The 20,942-nt window shown below is 40.8% G+C and overlaps 2 protein-coding genes across 2 annotated transcripts; one reads left to right on the forward strand and one right to left on the reverse strand.

Moving 5' to 3' along the window:
• Window positions 1-316: 316 nt before the first annotated feature.
• Window positions 317-3,606, forward strand: LOC311291101 (extracellular calcium-sensing receptor-like; the record flags this gene model as incomplete). The annotated part of the gene is made up of 6 exons (XM_084409972.1): window positions 317-420; window positions 655-940; window positions 1,038-1,856; window positions 2,025-2,246; window positions 2,429-2,552; window positions 2,690-3,606. Exons 1-6 carry the CDS (start codon window positions 332-334, stop codon window positions 3,604-3,606), a joined length of 2,457 nt encoding a protein of 818 aa, XP_084266098.1. The 5' UTR covers window positions 317-331.
• Window positions 3,607-19,348: 15,742 nt separating this feature from the next.
• LOC311291103 (uncharacterized protein F54H12.2-like) lies at window positions 19,349-20,647 on the reverse strand (the record flags this gene model as incomplete). The annotated part of the gene is made up of 1 exon (XM_084409977.1): window positions 19,349-20,647. One exon carries the CDS (start codon window positions 20,645-20,647, stop codon window positions 19,349-19,351), a length of 1,299 nt encoding a protein of 432 aa, XP_084266103.1.
• Between the last annotated feature and the right edge of the window lie 295 nt (window positions 20,648-20,942).

Genomic DNA, 20,942 nt, shown 5'->3' on the forward strand with positions numbered 1-20,942 from the left:
TGCTTCTGAGTACAGTATAAAGGTGGGCTTAGGTGAATCTTGTGTGAACTATGTTAGCGAGAGTGAGCTAGAATGTGTGTTCATGCATTTGTAAATTATATTGGAATCATATCATGTAGGAAACCCCTCTGTGTGTGCAATGAAGCTTCAAAGTGGTGTTTAATTTGGTTCAAGCAGTGAAGTGTACAGAGAAAGAATGGCATATAGCAGTGTGTATGTTTGTGTGACAGTGTTGTTCCTCAGCGCTTTGATCTCTTCACAGTTCCTTCAGACCTGTCGACTCATCCGCAGCACCTCAGACCTGCCTGTGCTAACCAGTGAAGGGGACATCATGTTCGGTGCCCTCTTCTCGCTACACGATACTGTGCTGGAATATCCTCCATCTTTTACTGCAGAGCCACATTCTACGCAGTGCTTTGGGTCAGTCAGTAAATAGAGTCTTATCCTTAAATATTACAATACTGCATTTATGCTTAATATTTTGAAATTGTTTTCTTTTTTCCCCCTTTGCTTCTTAATTTTCAGACTGGCATTCTCTCTCTCATTTATTACGTATATTGTTGAGCAGTTTTGCAATAGCCATTTACTGTAGAAATGTTATAAACATAAAAAATGCAATTTTGTTGATAATTTAATGTGCTTTGTCCCAAAAAGGTTTAATTTCCGAACCTTTAGATGGATGCAGACAATGGTTTTTGCCATAGAGGAGATCAACAGAGATAAAATACTCCTAGCCAACTTAACTCTGGGTTATCAGATTTATGATTCATGCAGTACCCCTTTCCATGCCCTCCGCACAGCCTTGGCCCTAATGAATGGGAATGAAGAGGGCACAGGAAAACCAGAGTGCCGAGGCAGGGTGCCTGTTGTCATTGGTGATGGAGGATCCACATTATCCCTAGTGGTTGCACACTTTCTGGGTGTTTTTCATGTTCCACAGGTGAGCTGTGCAGTTTTAATGCGCATACAGAGGTACATTCATGTTTTTCAGTCATGTATACTATGCTCTCCGATCTCATGTCCTCTCCTCTCCCTAGGTAAGCTATTTCTCAAGCTGTGCATGTCTCAGTAATAAACTAGAGTTTCCTGCATTTCTAAGGACTATGCCCAGTGACCTTTTCCAAGTGGATGCTCTGGCACAGCTGGTGCAACACTTCGGTTGGAGCTGGTTAGGTACATTCGCAGGGGATGATGCTTATGGCCGTGGTGGTGCTCAACTTTTTAATGATGAGGTGACCAAACTAGGTGCATGTATTGCTTTTTATGAAATAATCCCCAAAAACCATGACCAAACAGAGATGTCAAGGATTGTAAAGAGGATCCCTGAGTCAGGAACCCGTGTGGTGCTGGTCTTTGCTCTAGAGCAAGATGCAAGAGCTCTCTTTTGGGAGGCTCTTCGGCAAAACCTCACTGGTATTCAATGGTTGGCCAGCGAGGCCTGGATCACAGCAGCAGTCCTCTCCACTCCTGAATTCCATTCCATCCTGCAGGGCTCCATGGGCTTTGCCATCCGCAGGGCGGATATACCCGGCCTGCAGCCTTTCCTGCTACGGTTACATCCCTCGAAATACCCACAGGACCCATTTGTTCTGCAGTTTTGGCAAGAGATGTTTAAGTGCTCTCTAGGTACAGTCAATAAGAGCTCCTCTATTAGACCCCCCTGTAATGGCTCTGAAGTACTTGCCAATACAGGTAACATCTACTCAGATGTATCTCAGCTGAGAATCTCTTATAATGTTTATAAGGCAGTGTACGCCATTGCACATGCTCTGGATTCAATGCTGCAATGTGAACCAGGCAACGGACCTTTTTCTGGGGGTTTGTGCCCCAACTCCAGCAGCATACAGCCATGGCAGGTAAAATGCACAACTTTTATATCTGTTTGACTTACGCTTGTGTCTTACGATTAATGTTCTCTAGTTTAGATAATAAAGTTTAAACAAATGTTACCACTGTTCCATGTTTACTTTTATCTTTCTTTTATTCACTCTTTGTGTCTAATCCAATCACTTATAAACATGAAGCTCCTGCATTATTTAAAGCATATCCACTTCACTAATGACTTTGGTGAGGAGACCAAGTTTGACGGCAATGGAGATCCTGTGGCCATGTATGATCTCATCAACTGGCAACTCATTGGCAACGGAAAGGTGTGGTACGCCACTGTGGGGAGATTTGATGAAACGATGCAGCCTAAACTAGTGATTGAAGAAAAAAACATAATCTGGAATGGAAACCAGAGACAAGTAATGCTCCAGTGTGATTTATTCATTTATCGTTTTTTTTTTTTTTTTACTTTTACTGAGAAGTTTTAGTATTCAATGTTGAATACTCGTTTCCTTTCTTGTATAGCTTTTGTATTTGCTGGATACTTATACATACATTTATGATGTGTATCTTTGTAGTTTGTCTTTTCTCTAAATTGCAGGTCCCTATATCAGTCTGCAGCACTAGCTGTCCTCCAGGCACTAGAAAGTCTACCAGGCCAAACTTTCCTCTCTGCTGCTTTGACTGCATTGTCTGTGCAGCTGGGGAGTTTAGCAATCAGACAGGTATATCCTAAATCAACTCTTGTCCTGCTGATGTTTCTGTGTTTAACAAAACTCATTTAGATTTGTTTAAAATGTATTTTGCTACTGTGCACAATAAATCTTTATAGGAAAGATTATCTTAAAATTGTATTTATCAGATGTCTTAGAATGTGAAAAGTGCCTGCCTGAGTTCTGGTCCAATACTAGACGAGACACCTGCATCCCGAAGCTGGTGGAGTTCCTTTCCTACAACGATACCATGGGCATCACTTTGCTAGCTGTGGCTCTGCTGGGATCCTGTTTCACACTCGCAGTTGCTCTGATATTTGCCCTTAAACGCCACACACCACTAGTCAGAGCTAACAACTCCGAGCTCAGTTTCCTCATTCTTAGCTCATTGTGGCTTTGTTTTTTGTGTGCACTAGCCTTTATTGGGCAGCCCACATCATGGTCTTGTGGGCTTCGACACAGTGTATTTGGTATTGCATTCTCCCTCTGTCTGTCCTGCATCCTTGGGAAGACTATAGTGGTACTCATGGCTTTCAGAGCCACTCTCCCTGGCACTAATGTAATGAAATGGTTCGGCCCTCTACAGCAGCGTAGCATTATCTTCTTGTGCACAACTGTGCAAGTGGTGATTTGCTGCACATGGCTGAGTCTGGCACCTCCCGTCCCACGTAAGCTAATGACTCGTGAAACTGCCCAGATTATTCTTTTGTGTGATGTGGGCTCTCCATTGGCCTTCTCCCTGGTGTTGGGCTACATCGGCCTGCTTGCAGCTGTCTGCTCCCTTCTGGCCTTCTTTGCTCGAAAACTCCCAGATAATTTCAATGAGGCTAAATTTATTACTTTCAGCATGCTGATCTTCTGTGCTGTGTGGATTGCATTTGTGCCGGCGTATGTCAGCTCACCAGGGAAATACACCGTGGCCGTGGAGATTTTTGCAATTCTGGCCTCCAGTTATGGCCTGCTGCTCTGTATCTTCACTCCAAAATGTTACATTATTTTGCTTAAACCTGAGAAAAATACAAAGAGATATTTGATGTCCAAATCCAATTCAGAAAGGAAATATTGAAATGCTTATTGACTAAAAGTTTTGTTTATATTACAATGAAATGTGTTCTTGATTTTCATCTGATCCCCTCAATAAAGTGGTTTTGTGCTTTCATAACTGTTTCATTAAATAAACAATTATGTCCTTAACAAATGAATGTTGCACTCTTTTTACCACAATTAGTTTATCAAAATCAAATTTCCCCAGCATTCATGATAAACATTCCACATAAAACATGATTATAACAGTATTAATATTTTAAGCCAAAGTCAAAATATTTCCAACCCATGTATTTATCCCTTTAGTTGTAACACCCCATCCTCTTTTTGCTCGGTCATTATTCATTCTGTCCTCAATAGTGCATAAATGCTAATTCAATCAGCCTGACAGTATCACCCATACCTTCACATTATCATAGCTTAACTTGGGACAATGACACTGTTCAGGAGGTCCATACAGACAAAAGGTTAATGTCAGACACCTGGGTTGCTTGACTTAATCTTCTTTGAATCTAATCATCTATGCCTCACTGTAAAACACAAGGTAACCTAATTTAAATATTTAATAAATTTGTAATACAACAGTGCCGGCGTCAGGCTAAAAGCGTGTCTCATACTGGTGTAGTCTTGAGTAATTTATCTTCGTTCGTTCGATCGGAGTTGCCTGCGATGTGCCAGAGCCCCGTAAATGTTGCGTTGTTCAATGCACGCTCAGTAAACAATAAAGCCCTGCTTTTATCGGATATCATCGCAGAGCGAAAACTGGACTTATTGTTTTTAACTGAAACATGGCATAAACAAAATGACGGTTTCCTCTTCAACCAGATCACTCCTGAGGGGTATGGACTGTTTGATCTCCTGCGACCTACTGGTCGAGGTGGGGGCATTATTGTGGTTCATAATCTGCAATCTAACACCAGCGCTGTGTGTGTACCACAGTTCTCATCATTTGAATGCCTTGTTTTGAATATTTCTGCTCCTGGAAGATAGGATTTTACACCTGAATACTGTTCTTGCCTCTAATTTAGATTATTTTGCTCCCTTGAAGTCACGAGTCTCTTTTACTCGTTCTGCCCCTTGGTATAATGATGACCTGCGCTTTAGGAAAGCAGCTTGCCGTAAATTGGAGCGCAAGTGGCATAACTCAGGCCTGAATTTATTTTATCATGCTTGGAAAGATCACCTGGGGGAATATAGATCTGCAATTGAGTCTGCCAGATCTGTTTATTTTTCTCAGATAATCAAAGTAATCCAAGGCATCTCTTTCATACTATAAACAGGCAGAGAGGTACCAACATTAACTGTGATAAGTCTGTCTCAAATCAGGTGTGTAATGATTTTCTTCATTTTTTTTAGCTCTAAAATTGACAATGTTTATAAAATGATTCATGCTATACCTGTTTCCTCTTCTGTACTATGCTTGCCTAGTTTCTCTGGCACATCCTTTACTACCTTTTCTGAAATTGACTCTGAGCTGCTCACTAGGGTGGTATCATGTATGAAAGTTACCACTTGCTTACTTGATCCCCTCCCTACAAGCTTGTTTAAATCTTGTTTTGACTCACTGTGCCTAGCTGTTCTTGGCATTGTTAATGAATCTTTGCGTACTGGTGTTGTCCCAGCAGCATTGAAAATTGCTGCTGTAACGCCTGTTCCGAAGAAGCATGATGCAGATTTGGATAACTTAACCCTCTGGGGTCTGAGGTGTTTTTGGGGTCCTTGAGATGTTCTGACATGCCCTGACATTTGTACTTTTTTCAGTTGCTTATAAACATATTAATGGCAAAGGTGTAATTACACTCTATTTAGCACAAACAGGGCTACCATAATATGTGAGCAACATGTACGTTTTCATTTTTGAGAGAATAATGTTTATGCATGGTTATTGAAAAAAACTAAAAATGAAAGTTTCTGAAATAAGTACTAATACTAAATACTAAATATGTGTCAATAAGACTTTTAACTAATGGATGTCGTCGCCTAGAGTTTTTTCTTCAAAATGATGTGAAAATCATCCTGCCTAATCATTCACATAAAACGATACATTGATTTAAATTTTGTGAAACACTTTTAGTTTGGAAAGGCAATATGCGGATGGGGCGTAAACGATCCTTACACCATCATGAATATTTAGTGGTTCACACCTGAGAAGTTCACACCCATAATGAGCCTTTCATTCAGGTGTGTCACTGAGCCATACATACATATATATAAACACATACATACATACATTATATATATATATATATATATATATATATATATATATATATATATAATTGGTTCACAGTTGGAAACACAGTTGTTGTTGTTTTTTTCACAAATTGTGCTTGCAAATTGTATAATATCCAAGGTAAACATTTCTAGTAATTGTGCAGTTAATTCTCATGCTGTATTTTCAGAAAGTTTTGGAATATATTCTCTACCCAAATGTATCACTAATAAAACACAATAAAAAATTATTTAAAGAGAAGGCTTATATTGACCTTTTAAGTTTTTGTTTACATCTATCCTTGTATATATTTTAGCTATTTTATTAAAAAGGTTATACAATTACAACAATAATTTTTTTTAAAAATATTTCCAGTGTAATCTTTCTTTGTAAAAATACATTTTATCATACGTATTTCAAAGTTAAGGATTCATTAGTTTGAATATCGCCTACAAGTAGTACTTATGATGCACCATGTGTCAAAATGATTGATGACTTCCGGTCCCGCCCCTCAGATATGACTTTCGGTCACCGCCCTTCCGGTTGACCTTTGACCTGTCCCACCCCTTTCCGCCCCTGTATGGTTATCTATTGACCCTTCCTATCCCTTCGATCATGTGTTTTGACAGGTTTATCTACCGCATATGTTGTTTTTATCTATTATCTTTCCAGCATATGTTGTTGTTATGGTTTGCCCTATTGTCCTAGCTAGTCGTAGATCATGTGGTTTTGACAGAAAGTTTGAAGACTGTGTGTGTGTCACACAACCATTGGAAAAAACAAATATACAAGCAGTTAAATGTTTATAGAGCACTGAAGAAAAACAACATACAGCTTATGAAAAATCAGTGTGGTGTCTATCACACAAAAGAATAAAATGAATAAGGATTTTACTAAATACTAAAACCTATCACAAAAAAAAAAGAGTTGAAAACATACTGTTCTTTAAAAAGTATAAATGAAAAGATTATAAAATAATTTAACCAAGGTTGAAAACACACCGTTCTTTTAAAAAATAAAACACAATTGTTTTAGTTTTAGATAAAATAATATAACATAAATGTCAGTGTTTCTCTCTCTCTCTCTCTCTCGCAGCTCCATCTGCCGTCGTCTCACTCATTCAGTGATTACGGTGCACGCGCGTGTGTCTGTCTGTCTAAGCGCGCGTCCTCCTGCTCCTCATTAGGCTATTCCATAGGTAACAGGGAATTTTAGATGAATAAATAAAATTCTTAATCTCACATGTTTATAGAGAGTTACAACTCCCGAACTTATGTGTTCAATAAGCTGATGTAAGCGCCTTTGTAAACAATCATTATCTCTTGTGCACACTAATGGCTGTTTTTCACTTTGTGTACTGGTCATTTTTGCAGTCCGTTTGACTTTGCGGTCTGTATTCGCAGAATTGGCCATAAACACTGATATCTCTGCTACACATGGTTGAACATGTTAGCCGTTCTGTTTAAAGAAACACAGATGCTGGTCATTTTAGCAGTCCGTTTGACAGGTTGAAATAGATTATTGCCGTTGCATAGGGTGCGGACATCCTGACCTGATCCTGACTCGTGATGTCCATTTCCTGAGTAAATTTATTCCTTGTGCAATACCGCCATCTTTTGGCGTAAGTAGCGTTTTTCACCACAGGCATAACAGGTCTATAAATAAAGCGCCTGGATTTCGGCCAAACCATCAGTTTTACCAACTCTGACCATCTCGCCTTTTCAAGATGCAAAAAAGTAAGTGTTTTATGTTATATTACTACGCTGTTTTTATACATTAGGAATAACTCATTACTGTTTTAGCACTGTTTTAAATCATTGATTGACTATGTTGCTCTGGCTGGTATTGCAGCTGTTTTATCTAAAAACATTGTTTTAACTATTGTATTTTTATCTGCTGTTTTAAACTGCATTGTCTACTATTTTTATCTGTTGGCTTTATCTGTTTTTTATACATTAGGAATAACTCATTACTGTTTTTAGCATTGTTTTAAATCATTGATTGACTATGTTGCTCTGGCTGGTATTGCAGCTGTTTTATCTAAAAACATTGTTTTAACTATTGTATTTTTATCTGCTGTTTTAAACTGCATTGTCTACTATTTTTATCTGTTGGCTTTATCTGTTTTTTATACATTAGGAATAACTCATTACTGTTTTTAGCATTGTTTTAAATCATTGATTGACTATAGTTGCTCTGGCTGGTATTGCAGCTGTTTTATCTAAAAACATTGTTTTAACTATTGTATTTTTATCTGCTGTTTTAAACTGCATTGTCTACTATTTTTATCTGTTGGCTTTATCTGTTTTTTATACATTAGGAATAACTCATTACTGTTTTTAGCATTGTTTTAAATCATTGATTGACTATAGTTGCTCTGGCTGGTATTGCAGCTGTTTTATCTAAAAACATTGTTTTAACTATTGTATTTTTATCTGTTGCTGGGTTTCGTCTGTTAAAATCTCTATTGTTGTTGCTATATTATTTTCATCGTTTATATTAATCTGGTAATTGTGAAACTGTTTTGTCAAAAGATGGGTTATCATATCATAATTTCTCGGTTGTTACACTCTGTCCTGGACACATAAATCTGATTGTCAACTAGTTTTGGTCTATGTTTCAGAAAAACACAATTATAATTTTGTGCGTTTTCCCATGACTTTTATTATGAAAAGACTAGGCCTTCCTTAATGCCCGTCGGTTGGTTAGCCATCATGCTACATTTGTTTTTATGTTCACAACAAATGTTTTTTCTCCCCCCACATATGCTTTCATTACGTCTTTGCTCTGGTTGTGTTCTAACGCTACCCATCTGATCTCATTTGATGTTCTATTATAGTTCTTGGCTTATCATATCATATGCGTGCTAACTGTGACTTATGTTCTATGAGTTCTACGTGTAATTGTTTACCCAAACTAGTTTTCCGCCGTCTACATGGTTTCTTAAGCTAGGTCGATATGTTTTCGCGATGTTTTAAAACATAAAAGCCTGTTTTAACACTGTCTGAAAAAGCGGGGTCATTCAACCCGGCTGTTGTTGTTGTTTAAACCGATGCCACAGCAACCCTAGCGTCGGGGATGTAAGAACTACATCCTGTTTTTGGTAAAATTGTTCCTCGATTGTGGTTGAAACCAAATACATATAGTGCTCTGCTGTCATCTTCTGGTTGTTATTAGTACAAGCTGTTTTTAAATACTGCCATCTCCTGGTTGATATTGGTACGACAAGCTGTTTTTTAATCCATGCTGTGTGTGTGTGTGTGTGTGTGTGTGTGTGTGTGTGTGTGTGTGTGTGTGTGTGTGTGTGTGTGTGTGTGTGTGAAATTCTGCCTAATCTTTTTAACTTAATTATTTTAATCAATTCATTTTATTTTTTAATTATTTATTTTTAAAATTTAATTATTTTTTATTTTTATTATTATTTATTTATTTTTATTATTTTTAATTATTTATTTTTAAAATTTAATTATTTTTTTTATTTTTATTATTATTATTATTTTTTTTATTATTATTTTTTATTATTAATATTTATTATTATTATTATTATTTTTTATTATTTTTTATATTTTTTTAAATCCATGCTTTGTCTGTGTGTGTGTGTGTGTGTGTGTGTGTGTGTGTGTGTGTGTGTGCGTGCGTGCGTGTGTGTGTGTGTGTGTGTGTGTGTGTGTGTGTGTGTGTGTCTGCGCATGAGCGCGTGTGTGCTAAAAGAACAAGCATTTTAGATTCAAGCGCCAGTCGTCCTCTCAAGGCTGAAGGGTAGAGATCCAGGTTACATGCTACATGCTACATGCGTATGTGTTTTATTATTCACGGTTGATGTGTGTAAAATCAGCTCACTAAATTGTCTTTCATGCATAAACAGGTTTTATATTTTTCCAGGCTCAAATAATCCGAATATTGAATTGATCGCCTTCCAAGCCATTAATGATGCATGTGAGAACTTATCTTTTATATTGTTTTATAAATTAAAATGAACTTATTTTATTCCAATTATTTTAACTAAATTTTTAATTTACAGTATCGGCTGTGGTAGATCTTACGAAAGATGATGATGACGGTGAGAGTGTTGAACCAAGCGGTGAACCTTTGAGAAAGGTCAGAAAGACCGTCGGTTACAGTTCGCCCGGTAGCCCGTCAACCATTCCACTCGCCGCCCCACCCCCCAGTCCTATCACCCCACCTGCCAGCCCTCCTGCCACCCCACCTGCCACCCCACCTGTCATTTCCCCTGCTACCCCGCCTGACAACCAGTCAGCCACTCCATCTACCAGTGGCGCAAGCAGTCAGCAGCACAGTCCTGACACGACCGGGTTTTACGGTAAGACTAACTACATTATCATAAGTTTAAAAATCCAAATTGAAAAACAGACCATTAAGAATTTTGTTATTTTTCTACACAACAGGTTCGACCGGAAAGCATGATGATGTGACGGCTTGGGGTAGTGATCAACTGGAAGCATGGGAGCGTGGTTCTTGGCCAAGTGAGCTCGACGACGACGACGAGGTATCGGTCATAAACACTAATCAAACAATTGATGAAAACAACGGTCATTCATCGGAAGAAGACGAAGGAGACATTGAGGAAGAAGTAGCCCCAGCGCCAGGGTCTCAGGCAGTTGATGATGACGCTGCTACTCCTCTGATGCGTACGCTTATTGATTCAATAGAATCATTGAGACAACAGCTTCGTGATGCACACAGCGAAACACAAAACCGTTTAGATACACTGCACAGTGAGGTTCATGCTCACAGCGATACACCTGCTAGATTAGAGACACTGCGCGTTCAGGTTCGTGACGCCCAGATAGAAACACGTAGTAGATTAGTCGCATTGAGCGATGATCTTCGTAGCTCTCAGCTGGAGGTACATAGCAGAATCAATGCGCAAGATCGATTTAATCAAAATCTGGTTGATGAAATATTTCGACGTATCAATAGAAACGGACGCATGTTCAGCGAATACCATCATGAACTGGTACTTTTGGTTCATCATCTTCTTCTCATTCTCGTCGAACAGTCAGATGAGTAAAATACATGTGTTCCATTAAATCATGTATTGATTTTTATATACTCTGATTTCATATGCTATGTTTGCTTTGATTTTTATATTGTACTATTTTATGTATGGTTTTATACTCTGATTTTGTACTATTTTATGTTTGCTTTTATATACTTTTTTTTTTTTTTACTATTTACTTTTTACATATACTCTGACTTTGTACTATTTCATGTTTTGCTTTTTATACTTTTTCATATACTCTGATTTTGTACTATTTCATGTTTTGGTCTGAAATCTAAACACAGAACTGACACCGGACGAAATTGAAATGCTAAGTATACTTCCTGATTCTTTAGAAGAGTATCTGTTTAATTTAGAATCTTCACAACCCTTCGCTAATTTGGATCTTTTCGAATTAGCTGTAAATCCAAATATGAATTTGTACGATCACGTGCTAAGTGTAGACGATGATCCTGTTGTACAATTTGGCGGTGTTTTAAACAACCAACCACCACCAGACCACCCCGGCGGTAATGATACTTCGCAACCATCCACATCAGGTAATGTCGATTCTACTACACAGACTCTAAGTCGCACAGACATTGACAGGTTGATTCGTGAGGGTGGGGACGTTAACGGATATCATGTTTTACCACGACCTCGTTTCAATAGCGTGACGTTGAGAAGGACTACGAATCTGAGAGAGATTAACTCTACAGATTTGGCCTCTTATCACACACGTTTACACGACATGCTTACTGAAATTGTTAATTTCGCTAGGGGATTTGACCAAAATTCTCCGGTGATCAATATCACATTGTCAGCTCCCAGTCTCCAAACACCAGTCAGCGGAGTTTTAACTCGCGGTAATAATTACGACGTGGATTCACTTCTCGATCAAATTGAAAAAGTTTTACAGAGCAACAACCGGTTACTATCTGACCAAACCGTAGAATTTGAAGCCTCCCTAGCCATGAACAGACAAGGCGGAGGCCGTCGAAAACTAATGGACCTGGCCGCTGATCAGGTGGTCAAAAGAAAAAAGACGAGTTTATTCTGCCCAAACAATATTTCAAATAATTTGTGCTTCTCCATCTGTATCACCCATTTCCTTAACCCACAACAGTCCGAGAGTGAGTTAGAAAAACTGGCTGCCGTCATCCAAAAAAGCGTCGGCTTCTCAATCCAAGATCAAATCGGTCTTGACGACATAGCATCGTTTGAACGTGCGCTAGACATTAAAATCGTCGTATTTCACAGATCTAACGCCATGGTCTTAGAAACGTACAAAAATTCTGACGAACCCCATCCAAAAACGGTCTTTCTGTATCTCCACAACGACCATTACTACATGATAACGAGTTTGACGGCATTCATCGGTTCAACATACGTGTGTCCATTTTGCTACAAATCTTACACCAGCCGCAGAAACCATCGATGTAAGCACGCCTGCAACATCTGTTTCGATGCGGAATGTTACAGGTTCCCTGTAAGAATCATACATTGCCCCGATTGCCTGCGGTACTGTAAATCGGCTTATTGTTTTGAAATGCATAAAAAAAACACACCTCCCGGTCAGGAATACCCCGCCTGTGATATGATTAAATACTGCAAACTGTGTAACAGACGTTACGACGTTAAACCGGGCAACAAGAAAACCAAACACATCTGCGCCCCAGACAAATGCGTGCATTGTCGCGAGCGTCTGACGAACGTTGGTGAGCATCAATGCTTCATACAACCTCTAGAGCCTAAGGAGCCGTGCGAGAAATACATCTTCTACGATTTCGAAACGCGTTACGAAAACGGTAGGCACGTGGCTAATTTTGTTTGCGCCATCACATTCAAAGGCAAGAAATTTACTGCTCACGGTACGGACTGCATCGCTAAGCTAATCAACCACTTCAGACAACCCCGATATACAGGCTACTGCTTCATCGCTCATTACGCCTCCAGATTTGACGCCTTTCTAATCCTCGAGTATTTTTGCAAATCAGGGATCGCGATTGAGGTCATAATGCAAGGGTGCAAATTACTCTTGATGTACGATGACGCTTTTGCCCAGCGATACATCGATAGCTACTCATTTTTCCCATTCGCTCTCGCCAAAATACCCGCGGCGTTAGACTTAACGACGACTGAAAAAGGCTACTTCCCCCATCTTTTCAACAGGGTGGGAAATGAGAACTATGTCGGACCATACCCCGACAAAAAGTTCTACAACTACGAGAACATGTCGGATAAAGACCGAGAAAAGTTTGATGCGTGGTACAGCACAGTGAAGGGCAAGTTCTTTAACTTCAAGAAAGAACTGTACGCCTACGGCGTTAACGACGTCGTGTTGTTGCGCGAAGGATGTATGACATACAGGGCGTCTTTCTTACAGTGCACCCAACTCGACCCTTTTGGCTTCACGACGCTCGCCAGCTGCGCGATGGGGGTCTTCAAAACACATTATCTCGCCAGAAACACGCTCGCCCTGACGCATAACAAAGCGTACATCCATCAGAATAAGTCCTACTCAAGCGGTTCGATCGAATGGCTCGAGTATATAAAAAAGACTCGAAACGTGGACGTTCATCACGCCGTAAACCACGGCGAAGTATCGATCGGTAAGTACTTTTTAGACGGCTACTACGAGCAGGACGGCGTCAGGCACGGCTTAGAATACGCCGGCTGCATCTTCCATGGTCATTGCTGTCGCTTTGAACCCCATGAGACACACCCGTTGTCCGGACTACCCTACGGGGTTCTCAGGAACCAGTTTGACGATAAGGTTGAAATTCTGCGGAACGCGTACGGTTTGCAAATCGAGGTTCTTTGGGAATGCGAATGGAACCGGATGAAAAAGACCGACCCCTATGTGATAGAGTTTATGGCCGATTATTCCGCCCCAGAGAGATTGAACCCACGAGACGCGTTGTACGGTGGCAGAACGAACGCCTACAAACTATACCACAAAGTGAGCGACGATGAGAAAATAAGGTATCTCGATTTTACCAGTCTGTATCCGTATTGCCAAGCGAGGAAAACCTATCTGATCGAACACCCCCAAATCATTTTCACAGATTTTGAACCGATTGAAAATTATTACGGGCTTATCAAAGCGACCGTGTACCCTCCGCGTAAATTACTGCACCCGGTTCTCCCTTACAGATGCCAAGGAAAACTCATGTTCCCGCTATGCAGAACCTGCGCTCAGGACCAAAACCAGACCGCGAGTTGTAGCCACACGGACGAGGAAAGATCGCTCTCGGGCTGTTGGGTCAGTATCGAGCTTTTAAAAGCCATCGAGAAGGGTTATGTTGTGGCCAAGATAGACGAGGTTTGGCATTTTCCGCAGCGGTCAGACACGTTGTTTGCCGAATACGTAAAAACGTTTTTGCGTTTGAAACAACAAGCGTCCGGCTACCCGTCCAATGTCGTCACGGATGCTGAGAAAGAGACTTACATTTGTGAGTATTTTGAAAAAGAGGGGATTCAACTCGACCCCGAAAAGGTCAAGTACAACGCCGCCCAGAGGGCAATAACGAAATTAATTTTGAATTCGCTATGGGGACGTTTCTCTTTAAGACAGAACTTGCCTCAAACTACTCTAGTGAACGACCCCGAAGATTTCACCAGAATTGTTTTTGGCAATACCGACACGTTGGCGTATTTCTCATTCGTCTCAGATGACGTAGCGCTCGTCCAGCATAAACCATCCAAAGAGGATGTTTGCAAGGCGCGCGACGTGAACGTTTTTGTAGGTGCTTTTACCACTGCGCACGCCCGACTGGAATTGTACGAATTGATGGACAGACTCGGCAACCGATTGTTATACTCTGACACAGATAGTGTCATTTTTGTGTCTAGGGACGGCGACTGGGAGCCGCCTCTGGGCGATCATTTAGGGGAGCTGACGAGCGAATTAGACCAAGATGATTATATACCGACCTTCTGCTCGAGCGGTCCCAAATCGTACGGTTTTGCCACGGCCAAAGGTAAAGTTTCTATGAAAGCTAAGGGGATAACCCTGAATGCTAAAAATTCACAAGCTATCTGTCTCGAATCCCTGATTGGTCTGGTTGACAGCTATGTGACGTCGCATGATAGATCCAAATACATCCTGGCTCAGAGCGAAAACATTGTGAGAAATAAGAAGACTTTGACATTGCACAACAAATCAGTCGTTAAAAGGTTCAAGGTGGTGTACAATAAACGTAGACTCCTAAGCGATTTCTCGACGCTTCCTTATGGCTACTGATCAGATGATGCACAGAGGCTCTCAGGATGTTTCCGATTTTGATTTCAGACTTCAACATCCTTTCAGTTGTGTCGTGAGTGGGCCGTCCAACTCTGGAAAGTCTTATTTTGTAAAACTTATGTTGGAAAAAGGTTTGAATATCATTTCCAAGAAAATTGAAAACATTGTTTGGTTGTATGATTGTTGGCAGACTTTGTATGATGATTTACTTCAATTGTATGACATTAAATTTGTGCAAGGAATACCCCAGACTCTGAATGATGATGATTTACTGCCTGTCACCAAGACAAACCTGCTCGTGGTGGATGATTTAATGGAGCAAGCTAGCGCTAACTTGGAACTTCAACGCGTTTTCACGCAATACTGCCACCACCGCAATCTCAGCTCTATTTACATAGTGCAAAATTTATTTGCACAGGGTAAGTCCAGCCGAACCATAAGCTTAAACGCCAATTATATGATCCTGTTTAAAAATCCTCGGGACGTGCATCAAGTGGCTATGCTAGGACGTCAAATGTACCCTGGAAACACAAAATACTTTATGGAGTGTTATCACGACGCGGTCGACCGTCCTTTCGGGTACCTAATGATAGACTATAAAGCAAAAACTCCGGAGCAGTACCGTCTCAGAACAGGATTGCTTTCCGACCGTCAAGTGGTTTATATTCCGAAAAAAAGAAGAACGTGATCAATCGTCATGTCCGCCAGACTTTGTAAACATCTGCCTGTGTTAAAACTGCTACATAAAGCCACTCCTAAACAACGACGCCTTATTTTACAATCGGCGTCCGACGAATTCATTTTAACGCTCTGTGAAGTGGCTCTTAATATCCTATATGGCACAATTCCGGTCAACAGGCAGCAGTACCAAAAACTGAAAGAGAGAAAAGCGGATATTAAATTTGTAGCCAATAAAAAAATTGGCATAGCGGCCAAGAAACGAGTCTTCAACCAGAAGGGCGGATTCCTGTTACCGCTCCTAAGCGTCGCTGTACCCTTTATTTCGAGCTTGATAGCAAATCGATAGGATGGAGTATGCCGAGAAGATGTATTTAGTCCCGCACCATCAACTGGATAAAATCAAAGGCGAAAATGTTCGTGAGAACATTCAACGGAGCGTGGAGAACGATTTGGATGATACCATAAGAAATATTTTACAGCGGACTGATTTGAATACTTACGAAAAAGCCAAACTTTACACCAATTCCCTGAGCAGGTTTTTGGCCATCGTTAAACAAGGCGATCGTGAGAGTAGTGTTTTAACGCTTTCGTTACCCCATACCGATCTCGGTCATAAAGATGAACCACCGACTGCTGCTAACGTCGAAGACGGTAAAGCCGAGGAGGCTGTTGTCGACGAAGTTCTGAAGAATGTACCTTCGAGAAGTGTGAAAAACAGCAGATACAAATTAGACAAGATGTCTAAAGCTAAAGGACTAAGCGCATGGAACGAATCGGGGGAGTTTGTGTTCAGGGGTAAAGTCATACAAGGTTCACACATGCTCGATTTGTTAAGAAATGTTACGGCCTCGCACAAAGTTAGGGATGACCGGAGACCTCTAGGCTGGTCAGAGTTTCTACACGCCTTTGCCGAATTAAACATCCCATTTTCTACAGTGCCGAATCAACAGGTCAGACGCACGATTAACTCTCTAAAGAGTAAACCTGTAGAGCCCGCATCACCTCCTGTTAGACCTTCAAAAAAAAAGGCCCGGAGATATTCACCTCGCTTGGCTCCAGAGTTCAAAGACTCACCATTTAAATCACCGTCTTCCGAACGAGGACAATGGTTAGAATTTTAACTACTTATATTTTGTGCGCTACATTTTGTAACGACAATGACTATGACATGCGGTCACATGCTGTTCAAATTAGTAAATCCTGATCTCCAAACAGACAACGAGTGTCATGGCGTCTCCAAGTCTGCTTGAACGGTCAAAATTGCATCTTTGTGGCTCCCCCGAGGGACATTTGAGTCACACAAGGAAACCCTGTTTTCTTAGAATCCCTTTTAAAACCCCCATTACAGCATGGACTCCCTGTGACTTTTCACAGACTCGTGACATTCCACACACACATACACACACACACACACACAAACACCCTTTTGTGTATAACTGAGAATAAGATAAATATCTGTTATTTTTCTTTATAATGTGTGTACCTTCCTATATGCACGTGTGATAGAGGTTTGGTTTGCTAGAGTATAGTTTTGAATTCTAAATGTTCATTGAAGGGAATTCCTCAGTCGTGTCTTGTTGTAACCCTACCTCAGACCATAAAACTTTACGACCCAGGAAAGCAGGCATTCCAGCATTACACACACACACACACACTCTGGACTTTGAAACAGATATTCCCCCACATAACAAGCCACTGAATGTTGATATGTATTCCTATGTTTCTCAAAGTGTCGTCACTTGCCATAACGGAAACACTGACAACTTTATTGTGTGTTTAATCAAACTTTATTTGTGTGTAATTATGCATATAAGTGTGACGTTATGTTTCCCCAATCTTTACCTGTCAAAATTTATATCTCTGTAATCCTCTCCATCTCACAGAGACGAATCTTGACTGCAAAGTACAATAATATGCATTTGTTCCAGGAAATATCATATTTCTAAGTATGAATCCTTTCCCTCATAAGACATATGGTAAAAGGGGGCGTGTTTTTCTTCACACAAAGAAGACTGCTTCCCGCTACAGATCAGAAGTTTTGATTCGCTCTGTCCCCAAAACAGGGCGTAAACAGATGTCTGTTAAAAAGAAGAGGCCCCCACTTCTCTCTCTCTTCTCTTCGCTCTCATCCCACTCTCAACTCATCCAACTTCTCTGGACCCTCTTCCTCGGCGCAGCGCTTCTCCAAAGGAACATCTGGAGGAGGCCCTGGCCTTCTCCATCGAGCGAGCACATGTTCGAGTCGTAGCTGCGTCCTTTGCAACAAAGACTGTAAACCTCTCCCATCCCGGGAGATGAACCTTATTTTCCGGTAACGTTAAATTCAAGTGAGCCTTTACATCGTTTTGCGAAACGACCCAGAAGACAAAGCTAGACGCAAACCAGCCGGACACGCGCACGCGTGCGTCCCCTTTTCAGCATCACACTGAAAGAGTACCACATCTCGCAAGTATCTTTCTCTCTAACAGCTGATTCCTGGTGTTTAGCTTGTAGGTCTGTGAATTAAGTTACCCTCTATCTCTTAACTCTTTATTTCTTTCTTTCTTTCATTTTCATTCTGATCACGCTATGTTTATGTTTTTGTTCGGTTAAATGTTTATGTGTTTGTTTGCATTTTTACGTACGTTTATATTTGTAGCTTATAATCTCTAGCGTGTGCCATTTTATTAATAAACCCATTTATACTTTTAACTGTCTCTGTGTTTGAAAACCCACTTTTTATAAAGTCAATGAAACAAAAGATCTATAAAGCTACAGGCTCTATATTATAAAACTACTTTGAGTAGTTTTAATTTATAAACCCAAAGAGGTTTTGTCTTCGTGGCCAGAAGATAAACTTTCTTGGAGTTTTGTAAACAGGAATACTTCTTCTTAACTGTAATGATCAGACAGTACAGAACGAGGCATTTCCTATAATTGATAAAGTAAATGCATATGCGATTTATGAATTATGACCATGAGTCATAAATATTAATATTCCTAAAATTCCCTATATCCTTGAGCTAATTCGCATTAACCCAGAGGCATTTACGTTACAATTTTATCTCACGATTAAATAAAAGACGATAAAAAATATAATGGTTTTAAGATGTTTTTATTTATACGTCAAACACGTCTGCACACAATGAACGCAGGATAACATTTTATCATTACAAACATATGGTCTTAATCTCTTCACAAAGAGGGACACCATTTTATAATTTTTGATATAATCATCGGTGTATAGTTTCATCACGTGGTTATAGTCGCGACCTCTGGCTAAATGATACAGAAAAAACACACAATGCTGCCCGCAGGTATCCGATGAAAAATCCTGGACGCGCCTGTCGGAATATAACACGTCGACGTCGTTGGTTGTTAGAAAGTTGTTGATAGTGATTGGAAAGCGGGGGGTGTTGGGTGGATTACCGAAGCTGTCGAAAAAACAAGCGGTTCCCTCTTGGGTTAAATAAACCGCGACCCAATGCTCCCCCGGCAATCGAGCAGGGTGGGTATTAATGATACCCATCGACGGTAAGATCCTCAACGTTTTTTTGGGTAGTTGATCGCTCGGTAGAACTCCGAGAAAATGAGTCCTGCACGTTATTTTATCCATGATGGCGGTGAGTTGTAGCGTGTTCATCTCAATAGTAGTCGAGCAGTACCTGTCTGCAGTTAGACACTTCAATGATGCTGTCGAATAAGGCGTAAATTAATAAGTTAACGGTATTCGGCAACGGTTGTCTGAAACGAGCTTCGAGTCTGATATTCCCGGACTTGATGAGCGAAATGTGCTGACCGCAGTCTTCATCAGGCGTAAGATTAAATGCGTAAAGCGTGTATCCGTTCAGGAAATCGACCCTGTCGATAGAGAGCGATTGGTTTTTAAGGTGTCTTCCTGTCGTCATCGCCAACTGATAAAATTTGCGTACTGCCGAACCAGCTTCGAAATTTGGTTGTAGAGGCTTGGCGGGGAATTGTTGTCCGTCGACGTAGACGGCTAGGAACTCCAGATCGTAATGTTTGAATGCGAATGGATTTGACCCTGTGAATGCGTCATTGTCGACCATGGCAATGACGATAGATTTTGGTAGGGTTCCTAAAAACAGATTTTCTTGATTTGAAACACGAGTCCCCTGAGGTATGGAGAAATTTTTTACACACACCCTATCTATGGGGTACTTGGCCGTTGTCGAGAGTAAAGCCTGATCATGCCCCAGTCTCACCGGCGGTGATACAGAGACTTTCTTGACAAATAGGGACGCCGACTCTATTTTTATTTTGTAAGCCACGTCGTCGGACCTCATCAGACAGAATTCATCTTTTGCTCGAATGAAGCGTATCTTGATGTCCACGCCGTTCAACATAAGTTTTTCTTGAAAGAATATATCGCGGTGTATAGGGGCCAGCAGTTCCACCTCATTGCTTTCGCTGGTGTAGACCGCTCTCATCGTCAACCCCGCGTTACGGCCTTCGGGGTCAGCCACATCCATGTGACCGGCTGTGTCTTTGTAAAACAGTCCGGCGGAGAAAAGAGATTCCAGCGCATCTTTACTATAGTTGATCAGACTCTCGATGATACAGCGGTAAGGGTAAGTCGAGGAACTCTGGGATATCAGACGGTCGCCGAGGGTCACGTCGACTTGTGAAAAAATTGTGGCTCCGGGGTAATTTATTAGACCCACCTTCGCAGGATTTGCGATGTCTGCTCCATTTGGTCTCGTGATTTTCAGACGTGTATAGAGCATTGTGTTATTTAGATCCACATAATCGTCGCCGTTGCCTGCGATAAAAAACTCTAATGGTGCGGTGTCCGATATGGCGGATAAAGGGGCAACTTCTAAATACCCATTTTTCTCAATAACAGTCTGCGTCATTGTAACCGTAAATAAGTCCAACTCGGACTTGATGCATTCTCCCGACATACGATGCAGTAGCGCCATGTTAGAATATGGTTTTTACGGATCTCTTGACCGATGCTTTTCGACTAACAGACTTGTTACGTTTTCTGCGTATGACTGGACGCTTCTTTGTTCCTCGTGTTGTTTTCTTCTTCTTACCCCATTGACCACGCCTCCTTACACCCGGTGGTTTAGACATCCTCTTACGGGCCATGACCATCAGCCCAGATCCGTCTTGAGCATTATTGCTATGCGCACGCGTCAATACGTTTGAGACGACGTCGGATACTATATTTTTAGCAGCGGATTTTAGGTGGGGTTTCGCGATGCTAAATCC

This window comes from Rutilus rutilus (assembly GCF_951802725.1).
Source record: "Rutilus rutilus genome assembly, chromosome: 5".
In the NCBI taxonomy this organism is placed as follows: Eukaryota; Metazoa; Chordata; class Actinopteri; order Cypriniformes; family Leuciscidae; genus Rutilus; species Rutilus rutilus.